The 26,112-nt window shown below is 50.9% G+C and overlaps 2 protein-coding genes across 2 annotated transcripts in view; both read left to right on the forward strand.

Moving 5' to 3' along the window:
- Positions 1 to 26,112, forward strand: part of LOC126575241 (unconventional myosin IC) — a 143,880-nt gene that overhangs the window by 27,081 nt on the left and 90,687 nt on the right. The window lies entirely within an intron of this gene.
- The window catches only part of LOC126575240 (tyrosine-protein kinase-like otk), a 47,084-nt gene that overhangs the window by 20,012 nt on the left and 960 nt on the right, over positions 1 to 26,112 (forward strand). The window contains exons 4-9 of the mRNA XM_050235843.1: positions 23,173 to 23,350; positions 23,468 to 23,667; positions 23,729 to 24,187; positions 24,266 to 24,409; positions 24,477 to 25,121; positions 25,193 to 26,043. Coding sequence (XP_050091800.1) covers positions 23,173 to 23,350; positions 23,468 to 23,667; positions 23,729 to 24,187; positions 24,266 to 24,409; positions 24,477 to 25,121; positions 25,193 to 26,043 — 2,477 coding nt within the window. The remainder of the gene's footprint in view (positions 1 to 23,172; positions 23,351 to 23,467; positions 23,668 to 23,728; positions 24,188 to 24,265; positions 24,410 to 24,476; positions 25,122 to 25,192; positions 26,044 to 26,112) is intronic.

Below are 26,112 nucleotides of genomic sequence, written 5' to 3' on the forward strand. Positions count from 1 at the left end.
AGAATGAGGAGGCGAAAGTGGACACAATGGCATCCTTTCTGCGCTCCTCGATTGCGGGAAAATCGATGCAAAAAAAATGTGTAGAAAACCTTTTGCGCTGTGATATGTGTGCTCGCAGCTTTTCCCATTTCCCACAAAGCATTAATCAAAATGAGGTGAAATCGATGTTTGTGCAGTATGTTTCGTCATGTTAATTGTCATTTATTTTCGGTTTTCGATGAAGAAATAAGAAATGGACAAATGGAATGCGCTTCATGGCCATTCAATTAGTGCGCTAATGAGCGTTGAGGGGAGGAGAGGTTCTGGTATGGAATGTGGCACAGGGAATGGATGGCTCAATGCGTGTTCAACATGCATCATCAATTTCATCTACTTTTACCCTACTATTTTTGTTGATTGCGCTGTTTTCGTGCACCTTTTTTTGCACTGTTATAGCTGCACTCCAGCAACATTCCCGAAAAAACGGGGAAAAAACTGAATTACGATCTGGATGCTGGAACCAATAATCCATGGAGAATTGCACTCCCAGAGGACCACCAGGATCCGTGGATCAGTATCATAGATTGTGGTAACCCCTCACCAAAAAAAAAGCACGAGGCCGACCAATCCTGTGGCAATAAAGCGGCCAAAAACACAAAACAGCCGAGCCGCCCTTACAGTTGAAACAACATAACGAGGATTTAATTAAATTTTCGGAAATGAAATAATCCGCCTTGCAGAAGACGGACGGAAAACCGCGAACTGAAATAATAAGAAGAGAAGATAACAAACGACAGAAAAATAAAATAAAACCAGCCGCACAGACCAGGGAGCAAAAAAAAGTAAAAAAAATATATAAAACAGCAAAAAATGGGAAAAAGAAAAAGAGTGGAAGAAAAGCGAAACGTTTCCGCGGTTCCTCTCGAACCGGCAAATGCTCCAGCGCATGATGGAATCCCCTTTCCAATGCTTCTCCCCACCAACCACTGCATATATGCACCAAGCTCTGACTGCGTCGTTGCGTCCTTCTGCTGCTTGCGCTCCCTGACTGAGGAGGATTGCATTTTGCTTCCTTTTCCTGCTTTACGTTCGCTGCTCCCGGCGGGCACGTTTATGCAGAGCCACCACCCCTTCCACCCCAAAGTTGCACCAACAGAGAGCTTCGTTAGTGAATGCGCGCGCACACAACCACAGCACCAGCAGCAGCAGCAGCAGCAGCAGCAACATAATGCATCAATGCAGCGCGATGCACAATCGCGAATGAGTTTTCCGCGTGCACCATTCATTGCCCTGCCTGCACTCGTTCGTTGGCTTGGTGCATTGGAATGCACATCGGGAATGGATCATCGGTTTGTGCCGTCCGAGACGAGAGCCTCGCTCGCTTCAGGGCAGCGAGCGGGCGCGTTAAATGTGCATCACACATATAAGGGCACATGGGTTATGAAATGCATCGCTCCGACAAATAAAAAAAAAAACAGGTCGGTCCTCGACCCGCTCTCTCTCTCTCTCTGTCTCTGAACCGGACACAGTAGAGAGAGAGAGACAGTGGAAGAGATTTATATTCCGGACAATCGGCGGTCCCAATGGATAATGCGGCGTGGTCCTCTCTGCCATCGGGTGCCTTCGAGCGAAATTTATCTAATGAGCTTACGCGCACTTACGCTTCGCAACTAAGGATCGTCCCGTGGGTCAGGAAATGGTTGGTGGAAACGGAAGAATGGAAAAGATGCACCGCTTGCCCGCCATTTTCTCGAGTGAAATTAGCAGGAGTAATTGCGGGTCGTTAGTGCGGACAATAGGTCTAGAAGTGCTTTCCAGTTCCGAACAAGCATGGTTCTTGATCGCTGGAGTCGAGGATCCTCAGTGATAAAAATACATTTCAGGTGAGACTGGTTATCTTTAACCTACCAACCACTACTAGAGTGCTAGAAGTGGTCCCCCTATTTTAAAGTTGCATAAATCTGTCATTTTTCAGCCGATTTGGACAAGTACACCACACCTTTCTGAAACGTCAATCTATGCTATTTTAGTAATGAATCACTTTACGTTAAAAGAGCGGACTGAAATTGCCACACTTTACATTGAAAATAATCGCTCAATAGTGAAAACTGCGGTCGTGCAATGTATGGTGAATCCTTGTTCGCCGCATATGACAACGCCGGGCTATTTTCTGGAGGTCTGTTTGAAAAATAAGGTTTTTGCAAACAAATTGAAGGCTATGAAACAATTTAAAGCAAATATTAGAGCTGAAATTGCCAGAAAAAAACTCCCTAAATGTTGTCAAATTCAACGCAAAATTCCTGAAAAAGGGCCGCTTTTTGTATGCCGACTGAAGGTGGTAATTTGATCGATATCATATTTTCAGTTAGTCAGCAATAAATAGCATAGAATAACCTAAATAAAATTGATTTATTTGTTAAAATCGGCTGAAAAATGACAGAGTTATTCAATTTTAAAATAGGGGATCTCCTGATGGCGCACCCTGTAGACTCTGCCGCATTTTAGGTTTTTTTAGAACAGATAATGCTATCAGAAAGCGCATTGGGTTATTATCCTTTTCGGTTTTTCGCATTTTTAAACTAAAACTTCACCATTCACTGACTAAGCACATAGCATCTTCCAATCCCTTGGCAAAAGTAGCAGCATCTTCAGCTCAAACTCGAATACCGTATCGTTGGCATTCCGAAGAATGCATTCGAAGGTGCACTTGCCGGCACTTAATACCACGAGCGGAAGGCTACAAGTGAAGTGAAGATTCCTATTGTTTTATTGTTAAGTTCGTGTGCATCGCGCCGCTTCCCGATTTATGCTCTCCCCGGGCACGGATAGGCTAACCTCCGCCACTCCGGGGGCGATGCTCCGTTTCGTGCCGGATTCCATCGTACCGGTTGGCCAGGATTTCTATTGTGCTTCGCCCCGTTTCGTACTCTGCTCCTTTCTTCTACTTTTGTATTTTTTTTTCTGTTAATTTCTCCAGTTATATTCTCCATCCGTTCTCGCACGTCTTTTATTCCAGTTGCACCAGCTGCATATGGTTGCAGCACTCGAATGCACCGGAATTCGATGCCCCCCCGATGGTACGTTGAAGAGTGCCACAGCGGCAGCGAAACAATAAATGGCGCAAGCTTATAGAGAATTAGGATTATTCTGCATTTCACTGCGACCGACGTACAGGACCTGTGTGCTGTGCCAGCGGTCCAAATACCGGACCGGGGTTTGTGTGCTCACGAGGCTTTCGCCGAGAAGTTATCGACGGGGCTAATTTATGCTTGTGTGACTCTCGCATTGTTCCCCGCACTACCCGCCATTTGACACAATAGGACGCTGGCACTCGAAGAAAACACGCATAAAAGATTGAATGGAGTGCAGTTGCAGCTTGCGTCAGGTTGCAGCCAGGTCGTGGCGTGATATGTACGGACGGACGGCTTGTGGACGATTTGGCAGTGGAGCGAATTATGAACATTAAGACGTCGCGATCCCCACGAGCACACGAGCCTAAAGTGCTCATCAATCTGAAAGCTTCGAACGCGTTTCGGCCGTGAGGATGCGTGAGGGCTCCTGTCAGGGGGAAGAAAGGGGTCCTCTGCTATTGTGGGAATTCAAATCTATATGAAACCACCTGGAATACGATGGAATGTACGTAGTTTTTTTTTTGCACGTATTCATCGTGTGTTCGCTTCCGTACTGAGAGCAGTACTCGAGTTGCAATGCACTCTGGAATGTTTTATTCATCAAGAAGTTCTTTTTGTTTTTTTCGGTTTTGGAACATTCTATACAACAAGAAGCTGCATTGCATTACAAAAAAAGGGTAAAAAACTATATGCACCCCTTGTAGGCAGACGCTTTCATTCACAGTGAGTGCGTCTAGACGAGTTTTCAAGGAACATAAGCTGAGATACTTATTCTAATCCACAGTACACATAACCCCCCTCAAGCTCTCGACAAACTGATCTTCATTTTCCCCATTTCTTTCTTCTTTTGTTTCAGGTGAGTGACACTCGAGTGAGACAAGCCATGGCACGCTTGTGGTGCGGTGAGTTTACTGGCGCCAAACAATACCACTTTGCATTTCTCACAACTGCCTGGCGCACAAGGGAACACTGGATTACTTGTCCGAAAAGGCATAGAACATGGCCGGTTCTTGCGCCGCGACTAGAAGTTATTATTTAAATGTTCTAATAATCTCATAAAAACTAATGTGAAACCATCAACAGAGCTTGATGGGCGGTTGTTGGGCCAGGCCCATTCATGAGCGATTATGCCAAAGGGCCGACTCGATCCACCGCCAAAGGGGCATATCGCTGCGGAGCGCACTACCTTTGAATGCTAATCCGCCTTCATCCCCATCCCCTGGTCTAATACGGTTGCAATGGATCTGAGCACCGGTAGCACCCACCTCCCAAAAAAAAAAAACCCGTTAGAACTCGGCCGAATGGTTGGCCGTTTGGTCAGAACAAAAGGGAACAGCGGCGCCCCCCAGGTATCCGGGGCCAAGATGGTATCCATTTGGTAGAGCAGAAGGGTAGTAGCACCCCAATAGCATAATGATGCACCAGCAGCCCAAGCCTTCATTACAAGCTGGCCAGCCCCCTGAAACGAATCTGGCCTCCCGCGGATCTGGCCGTTTGGAATGGCCTTTCGGATTTTCTCTTCATTTTTTTTTTTTTTGTTATTAACCTGACGGTGAGGGAATAATAAAAAAAATGTATCTGAAAATCCCCTGCTGCGGCCGATGGAGGAGTAGGTGGCCACCTTCTTTTCGTATCTTTTTTTTTTGCTTCTTCGGAGGAGAAGGTGGCCACAGTGAAACGGTTTCCGGTGCGATTTTTCGCGTCCCGGTCATTACATTATCTACGAATAAATTAACAACAAGCAGCAGCAGCAACAGCAATCTGAGACTCGCCACCGAGACTCGCCAGAGTGTTGTAGACACCTTTATGTTTTGTTCGGGGGTTACAGACGAGACACAACGACGAGAAGAGCAAAGATAAGCAAAGTGGGAGCAGAGCCAGCGAAAGGCCACCGAGCTCGGGCGTGGAAGGTGGAACGTTCGTGCGGAACGCATTAGTGCCGTGAAATGGACCAAGATTACAGATTCGATGCCTCCCAAAACTGACCTGATCAATAGCGATTGAATGTGGAGGTCGGTGGAGGAGGTGCCACGCACAAACACATGAGTCTCGGTCTTACCGGGCACACCACTTCTCGCCAACATTTGAATCCGCAGTTCTCGATTCGATTCTCGATTCGCTTCTCCGCCTGCCTGTGGAGCGATTCAGAGCGATTGGTATGTAGATCCCTCCGGAGATTCTTCGTCTAGCTTTTGCGAACGGACAGACCTCGGCCAAACCTGTTGGATACCTTCTCTTCTTTGGGATCCTCCCGGCGGACCTAGGCTGCCACCAGGCCTGACCTCGGTTGGTTGGATTTCAAAAAAAAAAAAGAAAAGAGCTAGAAGAAAAAAACAACGCAACCGAAGAATTCCAAGTAAAAATCTCCACCCTAACAGACCCAGGGGAGGGAGGGGGGGGGGGGAGGATATCAAGAACGGGCGTCTTCTCCCGCAAGAACAGACGCATGAATGAAGTGAAGGAGTGGCGGAACGGCAGGCGAAGATAATAATTTAAAGTCATTAGTTTGCTTTCAGCACCTACATTTAAAAGCATTTCGACCCCGGGACCGCGGACGGACGCGACGGATAAGATATCGACACAATGTGGTGTGTGCCGCGGTGATGAGATGCCGGTAATGCCGGCCCGGTGATGATGATGATGATGATGATGATGATGGTAGGCTGGTGATGAGATGCTTTGGCCATTTTTGCAAACAACTAACCCCGTAGTCAGGTTTGAAACCTATCAAACGCCGTGCCGGAGAAGCATCTTCTCTTTCGCCGACAGCACCTTACGGATTAAATGCCTTGAATGCTGATCCGTTGGTCTATGGTGGAGGGAGGTGGAGTAGTCGATAATGCCGTAGCACGGTACTAGCGATCCTTGGCGACAGAATGTGGTCGACTCTGGATCGATATTATGTCCAGCACTTCCAGCAAAGAGCGAGGTTATGTCGATCCAACTTATGATTCTGTCGAACATACAAATTGAAGGGACATTCCTCGACTAAAATCCAAGAACACCATGCCGAGGAGTGTTAAATGAGAAGGTTCTAATTAAATCCCAGAAGGCCTAACCATCGAAGCAAACATTGCTGTGCTATTTCTTTGGCAAACACTCCGGCTGTAGATCCTGGCCAGTGTTCGAGCATCACAAGACCCACTGTTCCAACGACGAAGTCCCAAAGGAGGGGGCTGAAGAAGGTAGACGATGCTGGAAGAGCAAATACAGGTATTTTTATTATTATTTGGATCGCGATACCGCACCCACTCGTCTATTCATTTTCCCTCACATCATCATCATCGTTGGCGTCGTCGCCGTTGTTCTCATCATCGGCATCATCATGGTGCCAGCGATCCACGAGCAGCATCGTCATCGTGCGGATTAAACGCGTTCCACTCTGCGTTCTGCTCCAAGCATCACCGTCGGTCGGTTGGCGAATTATCTGCGTCCGCTCTCAAGATATGTTCCTTCTTGTTGCTGGAGCATTCTCAATAGCAACGCGGTTGCGGTGCGGTGCGAGCCCCGTGCGATCGTTTCTCACGCGTTCGCGTTCGCGTTCTACCTCCCCCAAAAAAGGTGCCCCGGCGGTCTCCGCCATTCCGATGATTGTGATGCAGCAACAGCAGCACCAGCAGCACCAGATCTCTCGCAAGAACGAGCGAGTGAGGCAGGGAGGGGAAGAGAAGAGACGTTCCGAGGGAGATGCGTTGGATACCAAAAACCGGACTTTCTACCGCTTCTTGTTTCGCTTGCTTTTCGCTTCAATCGCCTCAGAGCACTCTGTTGAGGCTGCGAGGCTCTTAAAGGAAGGTGATAGGAAAGGGGATCGTTGGCCTTTCGGGCGTCTGCTCCGGCTCGCTCTCCATTCTCTTTCTCTCCGCTTGCATATCTCAATGTGCTGTGCGCAAAAAACCAAAAAACAAAAAGGTTTTTCTACCTCCCTCCACCCCCCCACAAAAAAAAAAACGAAAAGAAATACCAAATCGCGCCCCGAATAAAAGGCCCCCGGTGCGGCCGGGTCCAGATTGCCGCCTTGAGTCGCCGGCCTTATCGTGTGCCGTTGGTTTGCCATTGGGATTATGCTGAGTCGCCCCATTCCGTTCCGTTCCGTTCCGTTCTTGAGTTCTTTTTGACACACGACACATACCCACGTATGTCCTTTCATCTCGCGTCTTGGTGTCCCTTTTTTTTGGGGAGGGAGAGGGGGATGATGGCCATTATCGAGCGATAAAATTAAATGGATGAAAACGATGAGGCGCATCGGTATTGGCGGCGGCGGCGGCGATGTCGTTGGGACATCAGAACGCATTCTCTGTTCGCAGGATGGACTCCGAGTTTCGTGCCTGTAAGCCTGTTGATTGGCCTCTCGCAGATACACCAGGGATGCGCCATCGTCGTAGGACTTTGAACTGTCATCTCGATGACAGGACAGTGCCTTGCGTTGCCTTTTCCCCTTTCCCTCTTTCCGTTCGGCTTATCGTTCGCTCGATTAATTTTCGTCCAATGCAAATCCGTGTTTCACGTTTTATTGGTTCGATTTGATAAGCATTTAAGCGATGTTAATTGCTCCGGTGCTGCTGCTGCGGATGGTGCTGATCATACTGCAACAGCGATGGTCCAACAGATGGACAGCACGCATACCGGTTCCCTGCCACAAGATGCCTGATGCCTGATGAGCATTAATGAATTCTGACGATAATGCGTTCCCGGTTGGCCGCTTGGCGGTGTACTGGCGAGCAAATTGATTATTATTAAGCAAGCGCAGCTCGCTCTCACCTCTCCGGAGATACGACTGCATCCAAGATGCCGATGCCTTTTTAAGTCTTTTAACTTGTGACAGACGCACATACAGCTGACTCCCTGCCACATGGCCGGATGTGGCTGATGTGGAATTGTCATAATTAGATAGTGAGGCGCAGTGCCGGCTGAGGACAGTATTAAAAATATATATTTTAATTCCTTCATTAACATTATAATGAGCTTGGGATTGAGCGTCACAGCATTGTGGGGCTCGCGAACTGTGGATCGCAGATGATCGCCGCTCAGAGATTCAATAAAGCGTCCTCCTTGTGCAGAATTAAGTAACAATGAAGTGCATCCGCCCGGTTCTATTGCCCCGTTTTTGCACCACCCCGGGGTGCCTCCGTTCGAGGTCGAGTGCTGCGGCGACAAGCTCTAGCCCCCCCTCGGGGCCAGGTCGTTAAACATTATCCTGCGAATCGAGTTTTATGGCGTACGTTTTATTGAAAGCATTTGAATACCCCTTGGGCCGGGCCTCTCTTTGCGCCTCGCCGGTTTCTCGATTAACTCATCGTTAAGCTGCAGCGGCCATCGCCGTCATTACCGCGGTTTCGGTTGATCTGTGTACTGGCCGTTCCCGAGGATTCGCCAATAGACCCGCTTTTGGTCCCCGTCCATCAAAGTCACATCGAGCGCGTCAAGAATCGGAGAGTCGCACTCGATCGGTGGGGAGGAGAAGGAGAGATCGAGGATCGTAAAATTTATCGCTCGACTTTTATGGCCAGCAACGTCTCTAAGTGCACTCGCTGCCGCCGCCACCGTCGCTAAGCGCGGCTCGTTAATTCGTAACGTAACGATTGGCCGCACCACGCACCGCCGGTAGCTAGCAGCTCGATTGATCAGTCAGTTCACCAACCGAACCTAGGGACCTAGACACCCCATCGTGCGCCGGTGGCCACGATAAACGTTCGATGGCACCCAATAAACGAAACGTGGAGTGGGGTTTGGGATTTTTACTTCGCTGGTCTCGCCGGAGGAACGCGCCGGATCTTTGCACTCGTCGTATCTGGACAGGATTCACTCTCGCCGTCGGCCGGGCAGGTCCGTTGCACGATCGTAAAACGTGGAGCGATAAACAGTTTAACAACTTCCCAAAAAGCGCCAACCACGCGGACTCCATCTCCCTGTTCTCCTGTCTCTCTGAATGGTCCCGTTCGATCCAGGGGAAGGTATTCTGTTCGAAGCCGTAGCGTTCGCGTTCTTGCGGCTGCGAACAAGATCTGACTCGCGTTAGCGGCGATAAGTTCCCCAAACTTCCTGCGGATCCGGGCGAGTTGTAGCCGAAACTCCCGGTGCAGGGAGAGAGATCATAAACATGTTGATGCGAGCGAACCGTTTGCACCGAATTTGCAAACTTGTGAAATGTGAAACCCGCAATCCACTGAAGAAGAGAACTGGAGTGTGTGGCTGTACGTGTGCTTCTGCTTCTGTTCCCTGGCTTCGCATTGGCAAGTTTAAATTGAATTTTTCGGGGGAATAAAAAGTTAAAAAATTATGCTGCCCCTTCGAAGCGTTCCCTGGTTAATGGGAATTCAAGTTTTTTTTTGTGGAGTTTGCCGGCGACTTGGGTCGTGGACTGAGTGAAGAATGCAGTATTGGGGATCCAGTCCAGAGAGATAATAGAATATCGTATCTTATCGAGTGAATTGGAACCTCAGATTGTTGACTTCTTTGCGCTTACCGGTCTCGAATATTTGTTTGGCAGTTGGCAAGATGCTACTCCCGATACACGCTTCACTCACAAAATGTAATGTTCTGATGCAAATTGTGGAAGAAGTGACCCTTCGGTCTCCTTCCAGCTCAATGAGCTTCAGAGGAAGTCCTTGTGTGCGTAAAAGACCACAGTAGTCAGCTTGCTGGAGGGGGGGCTAGCTCCAGAGAAACATCAAACGAACGAGACCCAATCCGAAATCGAGTCCATAACCAACCGATGAGCTTGGGGATTACGGGGATGAAACATAAAACCGCCCCCCCCCCCCCCCACCAGTCGGGCAGGCCTGCAATGTAAACAACTGGGCACAGAACGCAACCATCTTCTCCGATGGTCTTTTGGGACTGAGAGCGTTTGGTTTTAATACTTTGAAATTAATCCAGCCACCAGCACAGGGGCTGCACTCGCTTTTTATGCACCTTAGTTTGCAGTGACGCTCTCAAGCTCAAGATCAGGTTACGTCAGAAAGTTGCTGGGACGCAGGAGTTGGTGGGAAGCCATTTCAAAATTTGTTTGCAAAAAAACTCGTCTCGACCGCCACAGAAGCTGATGGATTCGGGTTCCGGAAGTCCTTCTCGAATGTGTAGCCAGAGATTGCTCATTGAATAATTGCTTTCCTGGCGCACGGGGCAGAGAGCAAAGGAGGATTTACGGTGTTTGTGGATTGGTTCGGTCGGCATCCTTTGTTCATGTCCCGTTCCGTTAGTTAATCCTGCGAAGAAGAAGCAGAGAACAGAGAAGGAGGGGAACGAAGACGAAAGGGCAACTGGGCACACACAACATCTCGGTCAAGACACAAGTAGACCTCCCGTGAGCGAGCGCGCGCGCGCCCCCAAAGGCATCCCATGGGCCTTTGGTAGGGGTGTTCATAATTTAACTGATTAGTTGCAGCATTCCCGCCCCCTCCAAGCCAGGGCGGACAACAGGGACGTGTTTCGATCGTGCGTTCCATTGCTGCACACCATGCACCCACCACCAGCGATGGGGTTTGCCAGAAAGTCCGTTGTTTATGTTTAGTGCTGGTGCTGCTGCTGCTGCTCCTCATGCAACACAGCCCACCACAGTTTGCCGGCACGACCATCAAAGGCGACGACGACGAGGGCGTCGGGATCATCATTACTTCAATCTCTCGCTCTCGCTCTCTGGAACCACAGATGCGGAGCATGGGACGTAGAACGTAAACGACGATGCGGAACGACCGGGGTACTGCCCAGCCGTTCTTCTCTCGGTTGCTGCAACGGCCATTTCGAGACTGTGGCCAACATGTGTGGATAACTGCTTGAACTGGGAGAAGCTAAACAATCCCCACTCCACACACTCCAGAAGCGGACTCCAGGTCGCTGGAGCGATCGTTCAAAGTTTACTCCTTTGACTGGCTGGCTCGCTGGCTGGCTGGCTGGCTGTCTGTTTGAAGTTCCTGGAGGTCGCATCGGGTAGACGTGATCCATCCCAGAGTGTGTGCAGAGAATTGGAGGAATGGGAATTGGTTTCCCGGGGGGGAAGGGGGCACAGGGTTTAGACTTACTATGGTGGAACATTTGTGGCACAAGGCTGCAAGGATGGGGTCGAGACTGGAGGCTGTAATTCGATACTATTTGCTGCCCTCACGTTGGGCCCCCGGGGGCAGAGTTCGGACACCGGGGGGTGTACCGAGCGTTGACATAAACTCGTCCTGACAGTTATTAGCAGGTCGCAGGGAGAAGGAACGCAAGGCGGAATGTAATCTGCAAAATGGCTGCATCCAACACACAGAGGCACAGATACGCGTGGCTAATCCTGGCAACAAATGGTCCCGGACGGGATGCGTTGCTACGACCGGCGCGCTACTCCCGGGGATCAAGAAGTTAAGACGCGAATCGTCAGCACGTCACTGCATTCGGTGATCCAAAGATGAAGGTGTACAAGACAAGAGATGTGATTCTGGGGCATTGTTTATCTAACCTCAAACCACGAGACTAAAAAAATCTGTGGAAAAACGGAAAATTATTTTTATTAACTTCCAAACAACTCGTCCACAGATCTTCGTTCGGGTTTTGGTGCGCAAGCCACTGTTCCTCTTGGTTGGGGCATCCATCAGCCCTGCAAACTTCCTTCCATTCCAAGCGGATCCATTAATGGCAGTCGATGCCAATGGCACTTGAGGCCGCAGGCCAGGCCCTGTGTGCTGTGAGTCTTTCCTGGTACACGGAGCGAGCACACGGAGCGTACGCAAGATAAATCATAAATAATTATGTTTATGAGCATCTCCAGCGTCTCGGGGCGTGCTCTGTCTGGTGTCGGTACGGTGTATGTGATGTGCTAGTCCTCCCTTTCCGTCCCGTCCCCCACTCTCAGGGGCTTATCGATGTCTGGCTTGCTGTCTGTCTGACTGACTGACTGACTGCCTGCCTGGCTGGCTCGCTGGCGTGTGCTGGGGACTTTTGAAATAACATTCTTTGAACTCAACAGATGCGGTGATGCGGTGTCGCCGGTCTCGTGTGTCCCCCGGTCGATGTAACCGGCCTATTTCCGGCCCCGGGTGCCGCCAATCGAAGAACCGATTGCCGGCAATTCGCGTTTCGCTTTGGACTTACCCGGGGAGTGCAATGATTGTTTGTGCTGTTGTGGATGCTGGAGTTTCAGGAGTCAGGGAATAGAAAGTCCAAGTCCGGAACACCAACATCACACTCCACTCCGTCTTTTCCAAATGTTATGTTACAGGAGGGAGTGAGACTCCTGCAAAGCATTCCCGGGCGTTGTTCGGGGCGATGGGTTGTTTGGTGCAGTTTATGGTTTTGTTGAAAAGTTAATTTCAAAAGATTCCCGTTGATAACGCGGAACGGACGGCAACGACAACGCGATGGTTTGGCGGTCCTTTCGCGTCGGAGTGCCGCACATGGCCACATGATGCTGCTGCTGCTGCTGCTGCTGCTGCTGCTCACTTTCATTACTGGGGTTCGTTTGGGGAACGAAATGCGGTAACATAATATTTATGATGATTGTACCGCCGGTATGTTACAACTGGAGAGTGCGCGTACCATGGCAACGGTCCTGATGCTGCTCGCGCTCCGGACACCTAACGTAACGGAACAAATGCTCATGTTGCGGTACTTACACAGGGACTATACTACTTTCAAACCGCAATTTCATTACCGGCTGGAGTGCTGGAGTGTCACGACAGGAGCGCACTATCCGTTACTAAGGAACATCCTCCAGATATTCAACTCTCTAGTCGAATTTATGGTCAAACTATCCCGAGCACTTAATATGCTGGCTAATACTGTTTTGCGACCGTAGAAAGGGGTCCCCTGAGCACTCCGCAAAGGGCACTTTCACAAAGGGAGTCAGACTAAGATCTGAAATACACCTATGTACCTATGCGCAGGTGAGATACGCTCCTAACGTGATGTCCTGGTCGCGATCATAGCTTTAAGCAAACGGGAATCGCTCACATTAAATCCAAAGCATAACAGCACGAGCTTTTCATAACGCCGCGATGTTCTGCGAAAACATTTTGATAAGCAACGGAGCGGTGGATCTTCGCTTCTTGCGCCTCGTGTACGAGGTTGCATTCATCTCCTCCGAGCGTTTGCGAGATAAAGAGTTCCGAAGCGGCCTTGCATCTCGAGCTCGAGTGAGATGGACGTGCAGCCCACCCTAGTGCTTATCCAAACGTGAAATAACAGTTAACGGTGGGTGAAAAGCTGAGGAACTTTTGCTGGTTTTTAATTAAATCCGCACTCCACTATACATGACAGTCACTCCCCCCCACCGCTGCTCTGTGCCGGTTGTGAGGTCGCGAACAGAAGTTTTGCCGTTTGCCGGGAAACCCTGCCTTCGGTTGCGGTGCGTATAACCTTATCAGAAAAACCCCCCGGTGGAAAGCGTGTGGCTGGAACATATTTTCTTAGCATTTGCGTTCGGTATCGCGCTCGGGGAAAACATTCAGGGATTATTTTATCGTCGAGCGCGGAAAAGTCCGTGCGGGTTCGGGACTGCTTTTGACCGACAGAATCGAGACTCGAAGGCAAACGAGTTGAAACAGCAGCAGTACAGAGCCATGGGGTTGAAATTGTTATGCTGCTTTCTTTAATTTTCCCTGCAACACAAAGCTTAACGAACCGTCGGCCAAAGGATCGCGTACTTTAGCGTCCGTTCCAAGCGAAAAGATAATATTGTAGCGAGGTGAAGTTTCTAGAAAAAAGTTTTTCCTTTTTATTTTCTTCTCAATTTTCTCGAATCGAACTCCTCCCTACCACCGACCATCGATTCGTCGATTAACTAAGTGCTCGGCCGGGCAAGTAGTGGAGCTCCGTGGACGTGGTCGAGAAGCTCGAAGCTCGACGCTCGTTCTCCTTCGATAATGCCTTTCGTCCGGCAATGTCCAGCAGCCGGAAGCAGGAGCAGAACCTCGCCTGGCCGGGTGAGGTACGATTGGCAAAACTATTTAAACATTTATTTTAAAAGTTGCACTCCCCGAGAGCAGTGGCAGCTCAAGTTGCGCCAAAGTTCGATAACGGGGGCTTCTTACTTTTTGTTGCTTCCTGTGGTGGCGGAAGGAAGTGGCCACGGAAGGGGGGGTGCTCGGGAGAAAGATTTCAATTTCTTCGACTCCCCGTAGCACGACGTTGTGAGCGCGCGTTTGTGTTTTTGAAAGGAATACAATCAGTTTGGTGCCCGACAAGAAGGCGCACACAGTGCCTGGGATGCCGGATTGCCTCCCGTCGAGCGGAAAGTGCATTTTGCCATTTTGCGAATGACAAGTCGGCCGACGGCAGCCTCTGCAGCTGGCAGCTTATCGTGGGAGCCAGAGCTCATTTTGAAACGTTTTTTTTTTTTGTTCGTCCTCCTTCTACTTCTCGTGATGTTGTGAACTGGAAAAAGGGAAAGAAGATGGTGGACAACCCTGGCGCAAGTACGGGGTCTTGTTAATGTTGAAGGCGTTAGGTCGATTTGTGGATGTAGGATGAAGTCAGGAGGACTCACTGAGTTCAACATGTCGCGGCCCCATTCATGACGAAATCAGGTTTATATGGAACACTGTTTTCCTGATTTGATTTGTACGATGCCAGACAATGCCATCAACCATCAGATTCCAGCCCATCAACCAACTGATAGACTCCTCGTGACGTTGTCTGCAAAATCATTCGCTCAATGTAATTTCGCACCGACAAATTCCACCGCAACTAGTCGGTTGGATGTGCAGAAAACTCGTAACCGTACGCTGGCGCCAAGGATTGCATAGACACTGCACCAAGTGCCTTAATGGCATGCAAATGGGCATGTTGTGCCGTGAGGGTTAGTTCAATGTGCTCGCCAACGTCGTCGCAATAGAGGTTCTCTTGCGCACATTTCATCGATATGTCACTGGCACAAGGATGCCGACACAGGATGCCGTCGCGCGGTGGGACCTCATGTAGCCACCAACCAACTACTTCGCCATTACAGTTTACGACAGTTGCCCGGTCCAGGGCAGTGCCACTGAAGGGGTTTTCTCGATGGCTTTTCCTTGTTCTGACGCCTGTTGCGACACGCACGACCGATGTCACGACCGCATCTTCTGCCTGCCAGCCGGCGGCGGCGCAGGCGACGCTCGACGAGTTTTGATGACTTTCTCACAACTCGAACCCATCCTCGGTTGCGCGCGTGTGTCTCTGTCCGGAACATAAAATGTCCATCAGCGCACCGCGCGGCATCCTCGAGACATCCACGCCTCCAGTCGCCACTTCCCCCGGGACACAAGCACATATGTGCCGCCATGGCTTTGTCGGTCGACCTTTTTGATGGGCATTGCACTATATGCACTTGACGGCGTGGAGTGGCTGGAGTGTTGCGTCGACGTCAAGCGGTTTCGCACTCGAACGCGGCTCTAGCAACAAACATGCAAATTGGCAACGCCTTTCTATCGCCGCCACAAACGGTAAGCCGTCTTAATAAGTCTATGCCGGCGGATGGAGCGGATCTTTTGCAGATAGTAAAGATCCACGGTGTGCCATTATGGAACTGTGGAACGTCCAGGAGGAGGACTCCATTTTGTGCATCAGTACCATTCGACTAAGCACCTTACCTAGCGGTCGGTTAGTACAAAGGGCACCTCCGGAAGTGAGGCTGAGGAAACTGGAAAACGAAAAGGAAATCGAGAGCAAACCCTCGATCCACGGTCTTCGCTAGAGAACATGACACGGAAATTGATTTCTCCTTGCAAAGCGTTTCGTTTCCGTGTCCGCCTGTACTGAACTAGTGAAAAGCCATTTTCATTCGCTTCACATGTTCTAACCGCATGTTCCTGGAACACGCCACCAGCAACAATCCGATGAACGAACGAAAGGATATCGTTTTAATGAGCTGATATCTCCACGCCCTATTAAGACGTTGCCTAGACGATCTGACGCAGTATTCTGTTACGAACCTGACGTATTGGTATTGACTTTTGTGGTGGATTGGAGATGTCCGGAAAGAAGTCTTCCCAGAAAAGGCGAGTGGGCGATAATGGTGTAACTTCTATTCGCGTTGTTCGAGAAAACACCACAACAACATGCCTTGCTCTTTCCTTGTTCCTGACTACTTCCGGTCTTATCAAGCAAGACACACACCTTTCCGCCCTGGAAAAAGGGAACTAGGACCCCGATGATGATGATGATGATGATGCCCGGTTGGGCACTGATTGGCATCGATGAGGCGTGTGTTTTCCCTTTGCTGGCGCCAACAACAGCACCACAAAAACACGTAATCTGAGCCACCACGGTACGGCTTGGTGCCGCTTGGAGCTATCGCTTCGTGATTAGCGAAAATGGGTTAATTGCATGTAGCCCAGCACCAGCATCCAACCCTCTCTCGACTCCGGTCGTCATTGTTCACCACGATATGGTGCCAATACGGGGCACACTTTCGATAATTATCCGGATCATCATCGTTTGAGTATCGTTACGGGACACGTACACACCCAGCACTGACTGACAGAGAGCAGGCAGAGCGCGTGTTGGCATCGTTCGTGAGTGTTAAGAGTGTCCTGTAGCGTAATTAGATTTGAGTTTTCATTTTCCATTTTCCTGCTGTGTTTTTTTTTCGGGGGGAGGGAGTGAAAACAAATTTCTCCGTTCTCCGTCGCGCGCGCTAATGGTGCAACGTGCTATCCGACTCCGCTCTCAGCGTTCTCACGGGATACAGATCCTCGACTAAGGACAACGGAAGACCAGCGCGGAGATGTAGAAGCATGGTGGTCATTTAGCAGACCAATTAGGCCAGCGGTTGGCCTCATGTCAGACCACCCCCACCAGCACCACCAGCAGCACCAGCAGCACCAGCCCAGAAAGTCGGTCACAAATCCTCTCGTGGCAAGAGGCAAAGATAGACAACTTGTGCTGCTAGACTGCACTTGCGGGTATCTGGGGGGGGGAGTTTTTCGTGGAAGATTGTTTTGGAAAACCGCTTGGCCTGCGGCCGCCATAGAACGGCGGAAGGAAGTCATTTGAAGGAAGGAAGTGCGGCCAGTCTGTGGCTGCCTAGTGGGCGGTCGGCAAAGTCGGTCCTAATTAATCCTCCACCCCTTGTCCCCCGGTATCTTCCGTGGTTGCTTGTACGTCCTCGGATCACTTTCCGCTTTTGGGACGTGGATGCTTATCGTTTTTTGAGGTTCTCTCGACGCTTGACGGAGGATAATGCGTCTCGAGGATAATGCGTTTACTACACGGTGATCCTTGACGGTATGGCTCTCATCGGCGTGCCTTTGTATCCGAGATTGCAGTCCTCAGTTTGGTCCAGTCGCTTCTCAACTAACTGAACAGCATTAACTTGTCACATCATTATTGTGGTTTAAGGATTTAACTGAATACTTTAGAGTAGTGGATAGCTTCCAATCGGATTACAGTCAACTCTGTTCTGAAAAAAAAACGATCCCCCCTTCAAAGCCATTAATTTGTGCCATAAAATCGGTGAAAAGTGAAACCAGCGCAAAAGGCGACACAAGAGGCCTGTTCCTTCACACCTCATAAACACTTTGCCAACACAATCGGGTCCGTTTATGCTGCGACGCGAAGCACCATCATCCCCATCATCCCCATCATCATCATCACCATCACCAATGGTGCGATGCACCGGAGCGAGGAGTATAATGAGCCGATTCTTAAAACCTCACTCGCGTCGCGTCATTCGCTGGCTGGCTGTAATGCATGAAGCTGTAAAGTCTGCACACTCGACTCGGCTGCAGTACGAGAGTATCCTCACCATGCGTGTATGTGCCCGCGAGAGAAACACGTCAATTTGCATATGCAAATTTATAGCTTTCGTCAACGGAGAACGCGACTTACTACTGCGGGGCGGTCGTCCGATCGGGCACGTCTGGAATTCGATTTTTCCATGAATTTCCTTCGAACACATCGGAAGGCATTTCCGTGCTCCGTGGAATGTTGTCACACCCGCCGGAGCAGCTGCGTTTGCAGTGAAATTTTGTTGAAACACACAGCACAACATACACTTCTAAAACAGTGCCGCCATCGGAGGGAACGTTCCTGAGTCTGTCGAGTGGCGATCGCTTTTGCATTATGTAAATCATTATGTGCCGCGTGTGTAATGAGGGAACGCGCGCGCGCGCGCACCATAAACTGCACTCTCCAGGTGCAACGGATGCAAATCCGATGTGGGCCCGGCCGAAATGGGATCAGGAAGGACGCCAGGAACCCCACAGCACTGGCGAAAGATTTGCATTTTGCCATTGCAACCAATCTCATTTTTTTTACGCCTCATCGGTGCCTCACAGAAAGTGAGGTGCCGGTGTTCCGCTATATGACACCTTGAACAGCGAGCATAACCCTCGAAAGAACGAAGCTGGATTCCATCCACCACCATGCTGTACTTCAGAAGAGCACCACTCTCAACATCAGTTCACGGTACATTGCATTCTCGCGAAATGAAAGTCCTTCCCAATTCCCCACTCCCCCCCCCCGGTGGCTGCTGCCTCCTTAAAGCGCTCGATCGGATTCGGTGAAGAAGAACTCACTTTTCCGGCCTGCGCAGCGTGTCTGGTAGCTCCCAGCTCCCTACTGTTCACTAATGAAGCATTCACACACCTCCCATTCTCACACTAGAACGTGGTGCAATCTCCGGGTGAGATTGCAAATTCCTTGCAATCATTATTGTGTCACCACGGCTGCACCGGCTGCTCGTGCGCTCGTCGGCTTTGTGATCCACCGAAACACCTTTTTCCGCGACGCATACACGACACGTATCAGCACCCGCCCCCGGGGGTGGGGTGGAGAATATTGTGCGTCCAATGGCCCATCGCCGGGCCAGAAGTGTCAAAACCTGGAGCTGGAGCTGGAGATAATGAGGGAGACAGGGAGTTCAGCATTGTTCAACAGCGCGCACACACAGAACATTCCATCACTTCGCACCTCGCTACACTTGAGGAGAATACAGAAAACACATTGCACAAGTTGCAGTGGAGCGTCCTGTAAGCCAGCTTGTATCCTTGCACTCCCATGGAAGTCACCCCAATATTCCTCGTTTTGTGGGGAGCCAAAGCTAGGGGTTTTGTGCATCATCCGGCCGTTTGTGTATCCTGTTCCTGTACGTAGCTCCACGACTAGCACAGCACTAGGTGCCATTGTCCTGGCAGGCTGCAGTAATCGCAGCCACACGCGCTGCTCATCGTGGCAGTGGAAGGTGCCAGTAATTTCCTTTGAGAAGGATTATTCAACCGACGATGCGCTCGCTGCTGTGCTGTTTGATGTTATCTAACGGAGGATGAGAAGGCGCTCTTGAGAGAAACGTAAAGGAGAGGGAGAAAGTGAAACAAAAAGAGAAGGATTCCCTTTAAAGTACCGAGTAAGGCAGGATCAGAGGCTTTAAGCTTCCAACTTCCAGATTATGGCAGCGGTCCTCAACAGAGAATCCTAGTGCTAGGCAACAATCATCAGCACGCGCGTGGCGTATATGTGTGCTGGCCAGGCAACAGAAGCACCCCATTCTGCTGCACCTCTACGGTCCAGCTAGATCGCTTTTTTTTTTTTGATACTACAAGTCATCTCGGGGCCCCCCAGTGCCAACCAAGGTCTTGTCCTTCTGCTCCTATTCTAGGAAGCAGCGTAAGCCGTCTGCAAAGTTTCGACCAAAAAAGGGAGGCAGGGCCACTTTTCAGGTCAAAGGTCTGCCAACTTTTGGGACCGCTCCCCCCACCCCCCTGGTTTGGGATTTCCTCCCCCTGGGGGGAAATTCATTTTTCTGATGCTGCTGCTGCTGCTGCTGCCGAACAAGGAAACTTCTTCTCTGCTCCTCCTGCTACATCCTGGAGGTTTGGCGAAAGTCAAACCCTCCCTCTCCTCAAACTCTGTCGTCTATAATTAGCCTCCCGAGGGGGGGGGGTGCGCCTTAGGTTTCTGTTGTAAATTCCTGTTGGCAGCATATCTCACCACGGGGCCGAGATATGAGTTCGGATGTTTCATCATAATCACGGAAGGTTTCTCTCCCCTTTCTTCCGTACGCCAACTCTTCCAGAACATAAAAGTGGCTCCAAAAGCTCGTTGCAAGGTGCGGTGCGTTCTGTGGTCTGGAGAATTCACCAACGAAGCACGAACGTCCCTTGGAACGGGTGCCTCGGGGAGAATGCATTTCTGGCAAAAGTTTTCAGTCCGTGCAGCGCTAGTCGGTCTAAGCTTCAAGCTGCTTCCTTCACGAATGGTGCAGATGCATAATGCAGCACACGCGTCCTGTTATGGGGCTAGCGATGCGATGACACAATTATCCACAGGGAGAGCAACAGCAGCAGCAGCAGCAGCAGAACGTACGGGCGCTCACCAAAAAGGGCGGGGTACCGTCATGCATCCTCCAGATCCTCGGCTCCGCTGCGCTCCGGGAAGATTTATGAGTTCTTTATTGTCTGCGAGAAAACATATGCAGAGATGGCGCACGGTGCACGAACTGGCCTGCGCCTGCGAGAAGGTGAAGATTGATATCGAAATAGTGAACGGTGCACGGTGCACGGTGACTGTGGGAAAGAGCCGAAGAGGGGGAGGATTAGGGAAGGATAAATCCTTCCCGCGCAAACCGGGCATCTCCGATGGCATCTGGACTTTAATTTATGACAGGGCTTCTTATGATGGAGGCTGGAGCATGGAGCCGTCTGTCACCTTGGGCCCCCGGGGGCCGCGGTCTTTCGGTGTTTGATTGGCCGGCATCAAAGGACCCTGCGGAAACCCGAACTAGCGCTGGAGAGTCGCGTATTGCAAATTCCAACACAACGGGTGGTGACCGGCAATGATTCCGATTGATGGCGAACGCCAGAGACACACAATCCCTTTTCCCTATGTGAGTCACAAATCACGTGTCCCCGGGACTCCCGGGGATGTGGAGCATTTGAGTTATGGATCTGGTGGTGCCACGGCCAGGGCACAGGACAATATCGACATTATTGTGACCTGGCTGGGTATGGGGTTGAGTGAACCCTGCCTGCCGTTTCGTGTGAAACTCTCGAAAGCTCGAAAGCGATTCCGGAACCGGAGGAATTTGATTCCGTTATGATTATGGCGGGCGAAGATGGAGGGCTACAAACAATTAATGTCGCTTCGACTCGCTCCGCATCATTAAGCAGAACGCGCGCGCACCGGGGCCAATTGGGTACCGTACATGCTTTCGGGAACTCGGCAGTTCCCCTCCTCGGTGGTAATTAAGTGAATTCCTTCACAAGAACCTGGGACAACATAGCACCGCTCGCAACATGACGCTCCCCATTGCTTCCCCTGCTTTCGTTGTTGATTTGCGGACCAAAAAGGAACTTTATTTATTCAATTACCTTGTCCGGTACGCGACTCTGCGTGGCGCGGCGTGGCGTGGCGTAGCTGTAATCACGTGGCTGTACTAGTTTGGTGTACATTTTGGGGGAATCCAACTTCAGCGCTGAAGTTCGTGCCAGGGGGGAAGAGGAACTGGCGCACACGGACTCCTTGGTATATTGTTTTTTTTTCCTTCATCCACCATGAAACTCAATCAGTGGCTTGGTGGAGCGGCGATAAACCTACGGGAGCAAGATTGAGCTCTAAACGAGTTCGCAAGACGGTTCCGGAAGTGAAGTATCTATTGGATTTAATTTCATTCGATGTCATTAGAACTTTTGCCCATAATTCGCGTTCGCGTTCTCGCTCTCTATCTCGGTGGAAGTTTTTCTGTTAGCCCGCAGGCCACTTCTTGGATAGCAGCAGCGTAGCAGCAACCAGTGTCTAATGTACTGTAAACAGTCCCGGGGGGCTCTGATCATCACCGGCTAATGAGCGATTCGCTCCAGCAAACTATAAAAAAAAAAAACATAAATTGATAGCGAGCGTATTTTACGGTTCTGATGCGCCGTGACTGTGATAAGCGCCGGTCCCGGACTTCTGGACCGTGCGAGCGAACGAAGCGAACACCGCAACATAATCCCACTTGCCCACTCTTCCAGTTCCGCTGCTTCTCCAGGCACAGCAAGAAGAGAAGTGGTAAAAGTTGACGGACATAAGTCCCTCGGTTGCAGACAGAAGAGGTGGAGGTTCGCGCGCTGTGAACCGGAAAACTGTCGATTGGCGGGTTCTGGACGACGACGGCGACCCAATTATCTGGGGACTCGATAAACTGTTCCGGCGCAGAAGTTGTTGTTGAGAGTTTTAAATCTTTCTAACCCCCCTCCCTCGCCCCTGGCAGACCAACCCTGACTGGGGTACCGGTTCAGTAGGGACTGGGCTGGGATTGCATTGAGTCGGAAGTCGGAACCGGAGTGTGCCGAGCGAGGAGGCGAATGTCGTTACTTTTTACGAGTTGGAAACATTTCATTCCAGCCGGAGCTCCATCGTCCTGCTCCATACCAAGTTCTGGTGCTGGTGGTGCCGATGTTTCAGCCGGCCAATCGTTGAATTAAAACTCCTCGTGGTGATGGTGTTGGAAATGTTGGATACCAGAATTCATGGGCGAAAGAGTCGGAAGGCCCTCGGCGGTAAAGTAGGGCCATTCCCATTCCGATCACTCGCCGTCGGTGGCCATCGGTGGCTTCCAACGAGTTCCATTATGCTCCAGCAGGATCCGCTTTCTTATTTATTGATTTGGTCCCCGTGAAGACATCTAAGGCGCGGTCTCTCTGCCATATGTTGGATTAGTGGTCCAAAGGTTTGGTCAGATTTGTCACAGTCTCGTTCGGATGGAAGGGTGGCTCGACTCGGTAGCACAACTTGTGGTTTATAGCGGATAATCGAGCACGTTCGGCTCGTTTATCGGACGGTCGGGACAGATGGGACTCCTTCTGAAGAGGATTCGCCAATATTCGAGAAACTTCAAGCATTTGGCCGTCTCTAGGATTGTTTATTTTTGATCAGCTTTTTCCCTTTCCGGGCATGAGATCTACCAAGATTCGGTGCAAAGGCTGGCAAATATTCAACTTCCATAAACAACGTGGAACAAACCGTGGTCGTTAAACCCAATTAACGTCAATTATTACCAATTATGGGTTTGGAAGAAGTTGGGCGACAGTTTTCACGTCTTTTTTTTTTTTTTATTTCCCGAATTCGCACACGTAAAAACCACAAAATATCTCAACCCTCCATTTTTTTTCTTTCGATCTTCCCGCGACAGCCATCGCACCGCCAGTCGTACAGCTGCTCAAGCATGATGCGGATCGAGGAAGCATTACACTGAAATGCCACTCGGCCAACCTGCTCGATGGTACAGCTGCCGATGGACGACCGTTGCCAGCGAACGCTGTTACCGCTGGTGCTACCGGTGACGATGAGGTGCATGCCGAATGGTACAGGTAAGTTCAGGACAGAGGAGAGCACGTGATGGAATGTGTCAACTGGTCGAGTCCTTTCACTTCATGCAACCACCGAATGTTATCTCTGATCCTCTGTTTTGTTCTCGTCACTTTTAGAAATGAAATGAAACTCACGAAATCGGCTCACATTGAGGTGCAGCGGCGTAAGCTGCACATCAGAAATGTCTCCTCGAAGGACAATGGTATCTACAGCTGCATCTTGGTGATTACGTCGCGCCATGCCGATCCAGTGCACCGGATTGCCCTGCGAAGTGTTAAGAACTATCGGTTGAAGTTGAAACCGGGAGCACTCTATGGTAAGTGCCGCAGTCTATCTCCACCACTGACATTTCTAATCGAACTGCTTCTCAAACACAGGAGAAGGCAGCGGTAAGATCGATTGTAGCAAGAACCGGAACCTGTTGCTGTGCCGTGGTAAACGTGGGGAACGACAGCTGAGTGGAGCGACCACCATCGAGGATCTGGCCTGGGCTAGCGGCAACCTTCCCCAGGCGGACGAACCTCAGCCAGCCGTTCCTGCGCAACTTCAACAAGCAACGGGCAGTACTGCGGCCCCGGTACGGATCGTTCTACATCCCGTGACGACCGTCGTCAACGAGAGCCAATCGGCCATGTTTAACTGTGGGTTCCGTGCGCTGTCGAACGAGAGCGGTGGTGGATTTGTGGTACGATGGCGCAAGGATGGTAAGGTGATCCGGAAGTGGGACAGTGCCGGCGAAGTCGGATCAGCGCTGACTACAATCGGTTCGGTTGATGAGTCGTTCGGTGGTACGGAGAGCAGTAACAGCGGTAGCAGCTCTATGTTCCGGGATGATGGTAAGTAGTGACAGTGGAAGATGGGAACTTGGGGCGAGTGAGAGACTAATCTGCAACCGGACTTTCTTCCATCGACAGCTCGAATTCACGTGGATCGGACGAATGGTTCACTCGTGTTTAGCTCGGTAGTGGCGAGTGATGAGGGCAGCTACGATTGTCAGATAACGAACAATGCGAGCGAGTTCCTGGTCAGCTCGAAGGCCGCCGAACTACAAATCATCTGTAAGTCTGCGCTCCCATGAACTATCAGACAGTCTGAACTAATCATCGTCTCTATCCGCAACCCTAGCCAATCTACGCTTCACACCGAAACCACCGACAACGAAGAACCTGGAGCTTGGCTCGATCGCGAAGATTCACTGCAAAGCCCAGGGTACCCCCACTCCAACCGTCCACTGGACGGTCGAGGGTAACCGAGGTGCTTCTGTGGATGCCGCCAAGGCCGGATCGTCCAATCCACTGCCCGATACGGTCGAGGATGTCAATGGAACGCTCGTGTTCCGTGCCGTAACGGCTGACCATCGGGGGAACTACGTGTGTGTCGCTTCCAACAGTCAGGGTGAGATCCGGGCATCGGTTGCAGTGAACGTGGTGGTCGCGCCGAAGTTTGTCACGGCACCGGAAGGTACGGTTCAGGTGTCGGAACTTGGTACCGTGCAGTTCCACTGTGTTGCGACCGGTGATCCTAAGCCAACCATCCAGTGGGATAAGGATCTTCAGTATTTGCACAGTACGGCTCAGACTGGTGGTGGTGGTGGTGGTGATGGACAGGCCGGTAATGGTAGCAGTGAGGCACTGGAGGATCGTGTCCGCGTGCTGCCGAATGGGACGCTCGTACTGACGGAGGTGCATCTGGAGGACGAAGGACGCTACGGGTGTACCATCGGTAACAGTGCGGGCTTGAAGCGCGAGGAAGTGCATCTCACCGTGCGACGTAAGTTATGGTTCTTCATTTCATTCGTCAGATTATTCAGGATCCAATCCGTTTTTTTCGTGTACTTTCAGCTACCTACGGTATGGCCCTGCCAGAGGAATCGGCCGAAGATGGATTCCTGATTACGCGCGCCGTCCTCATTACCATGTCGGTGGCCTTCGCCTACATCATTCTGGTGGTGGGGCTCATGATCTGGTGCCGCCATCGACGAGCTGCCCGTAAAGCCCGGCTCGACCTAGGCTCGAAGGAGAACGGCGATGCGGTCGATATGCGGAACTGCGAGATCGAACCGTGCCTACCGGAGAAATCCGGCTCCTCACCGGGACGTACGAAGAAGCTGAAGAACGGTTCGGCTGGTGGTGCTGCCGCTAGCAAGGAGGGCAGTGCCGATAAGGATGGTGGACAGGATAAGAGCGATGATACGGTGAACTCGAACAAATCAAAGAAATCATCCGGTTCCGGTAGTCAGCTCGAGCAACTGTCCGTTCCGAGGTCCGCCATCGTGGAGATGCTGCAGATTGGCAAGTGTGACTTCGGGGATGTGTTTATTGGGAAGATCCGCGAGAACGATTGCCGGTTGCCGGCACCAAGGAAAGACGCAGGACCTCAGGAACCGGTGACTGGTGATGAGGTTAGTGCGGCACCAGCGACAGAAGCCGGTGCTGGCGCTGATGAGCTGGTGACGGAGAATGAACGCAGTCGACGGCCCTCGAACGGTGAGCTGAATGCTATCCGGCCCGAGAACGACTACAAACCGGTGATGGTGAAGGCGCTGACCAAGGTGAAGGATGAGCACTGCTGCCAGGAGTTCCGCCGTCAGCTGGAACTGTTCCGCACCGTCGCCCATCGGAACGTGGTGCAGGTGTTTGGCCTGTGCCGGGACAAGGATCCACACTATCTTCTGCTCGAGTACACGGATTGGGTAAGTGGATGGCGTAATCGCCAGGTGGTCATCAGTTCCTAATCAACACCTTCTTCCCGATGGTTTCCG

This window comes from Anopheles aquasalis, chromosome 3, assembly GCF_943734665.1.
Source record: "Anopheles aquasalis chromosome 3, idAnoAquaMG_Q_19, whole genome shotgun sequence".
NCBI classification, from domain to species: domain Eukaryota; kingdom Metazoa; phylum Arthropoda; class Insecta; order Diptera; family Culicidae; genus Anopheles; species Anopheles aquasalis.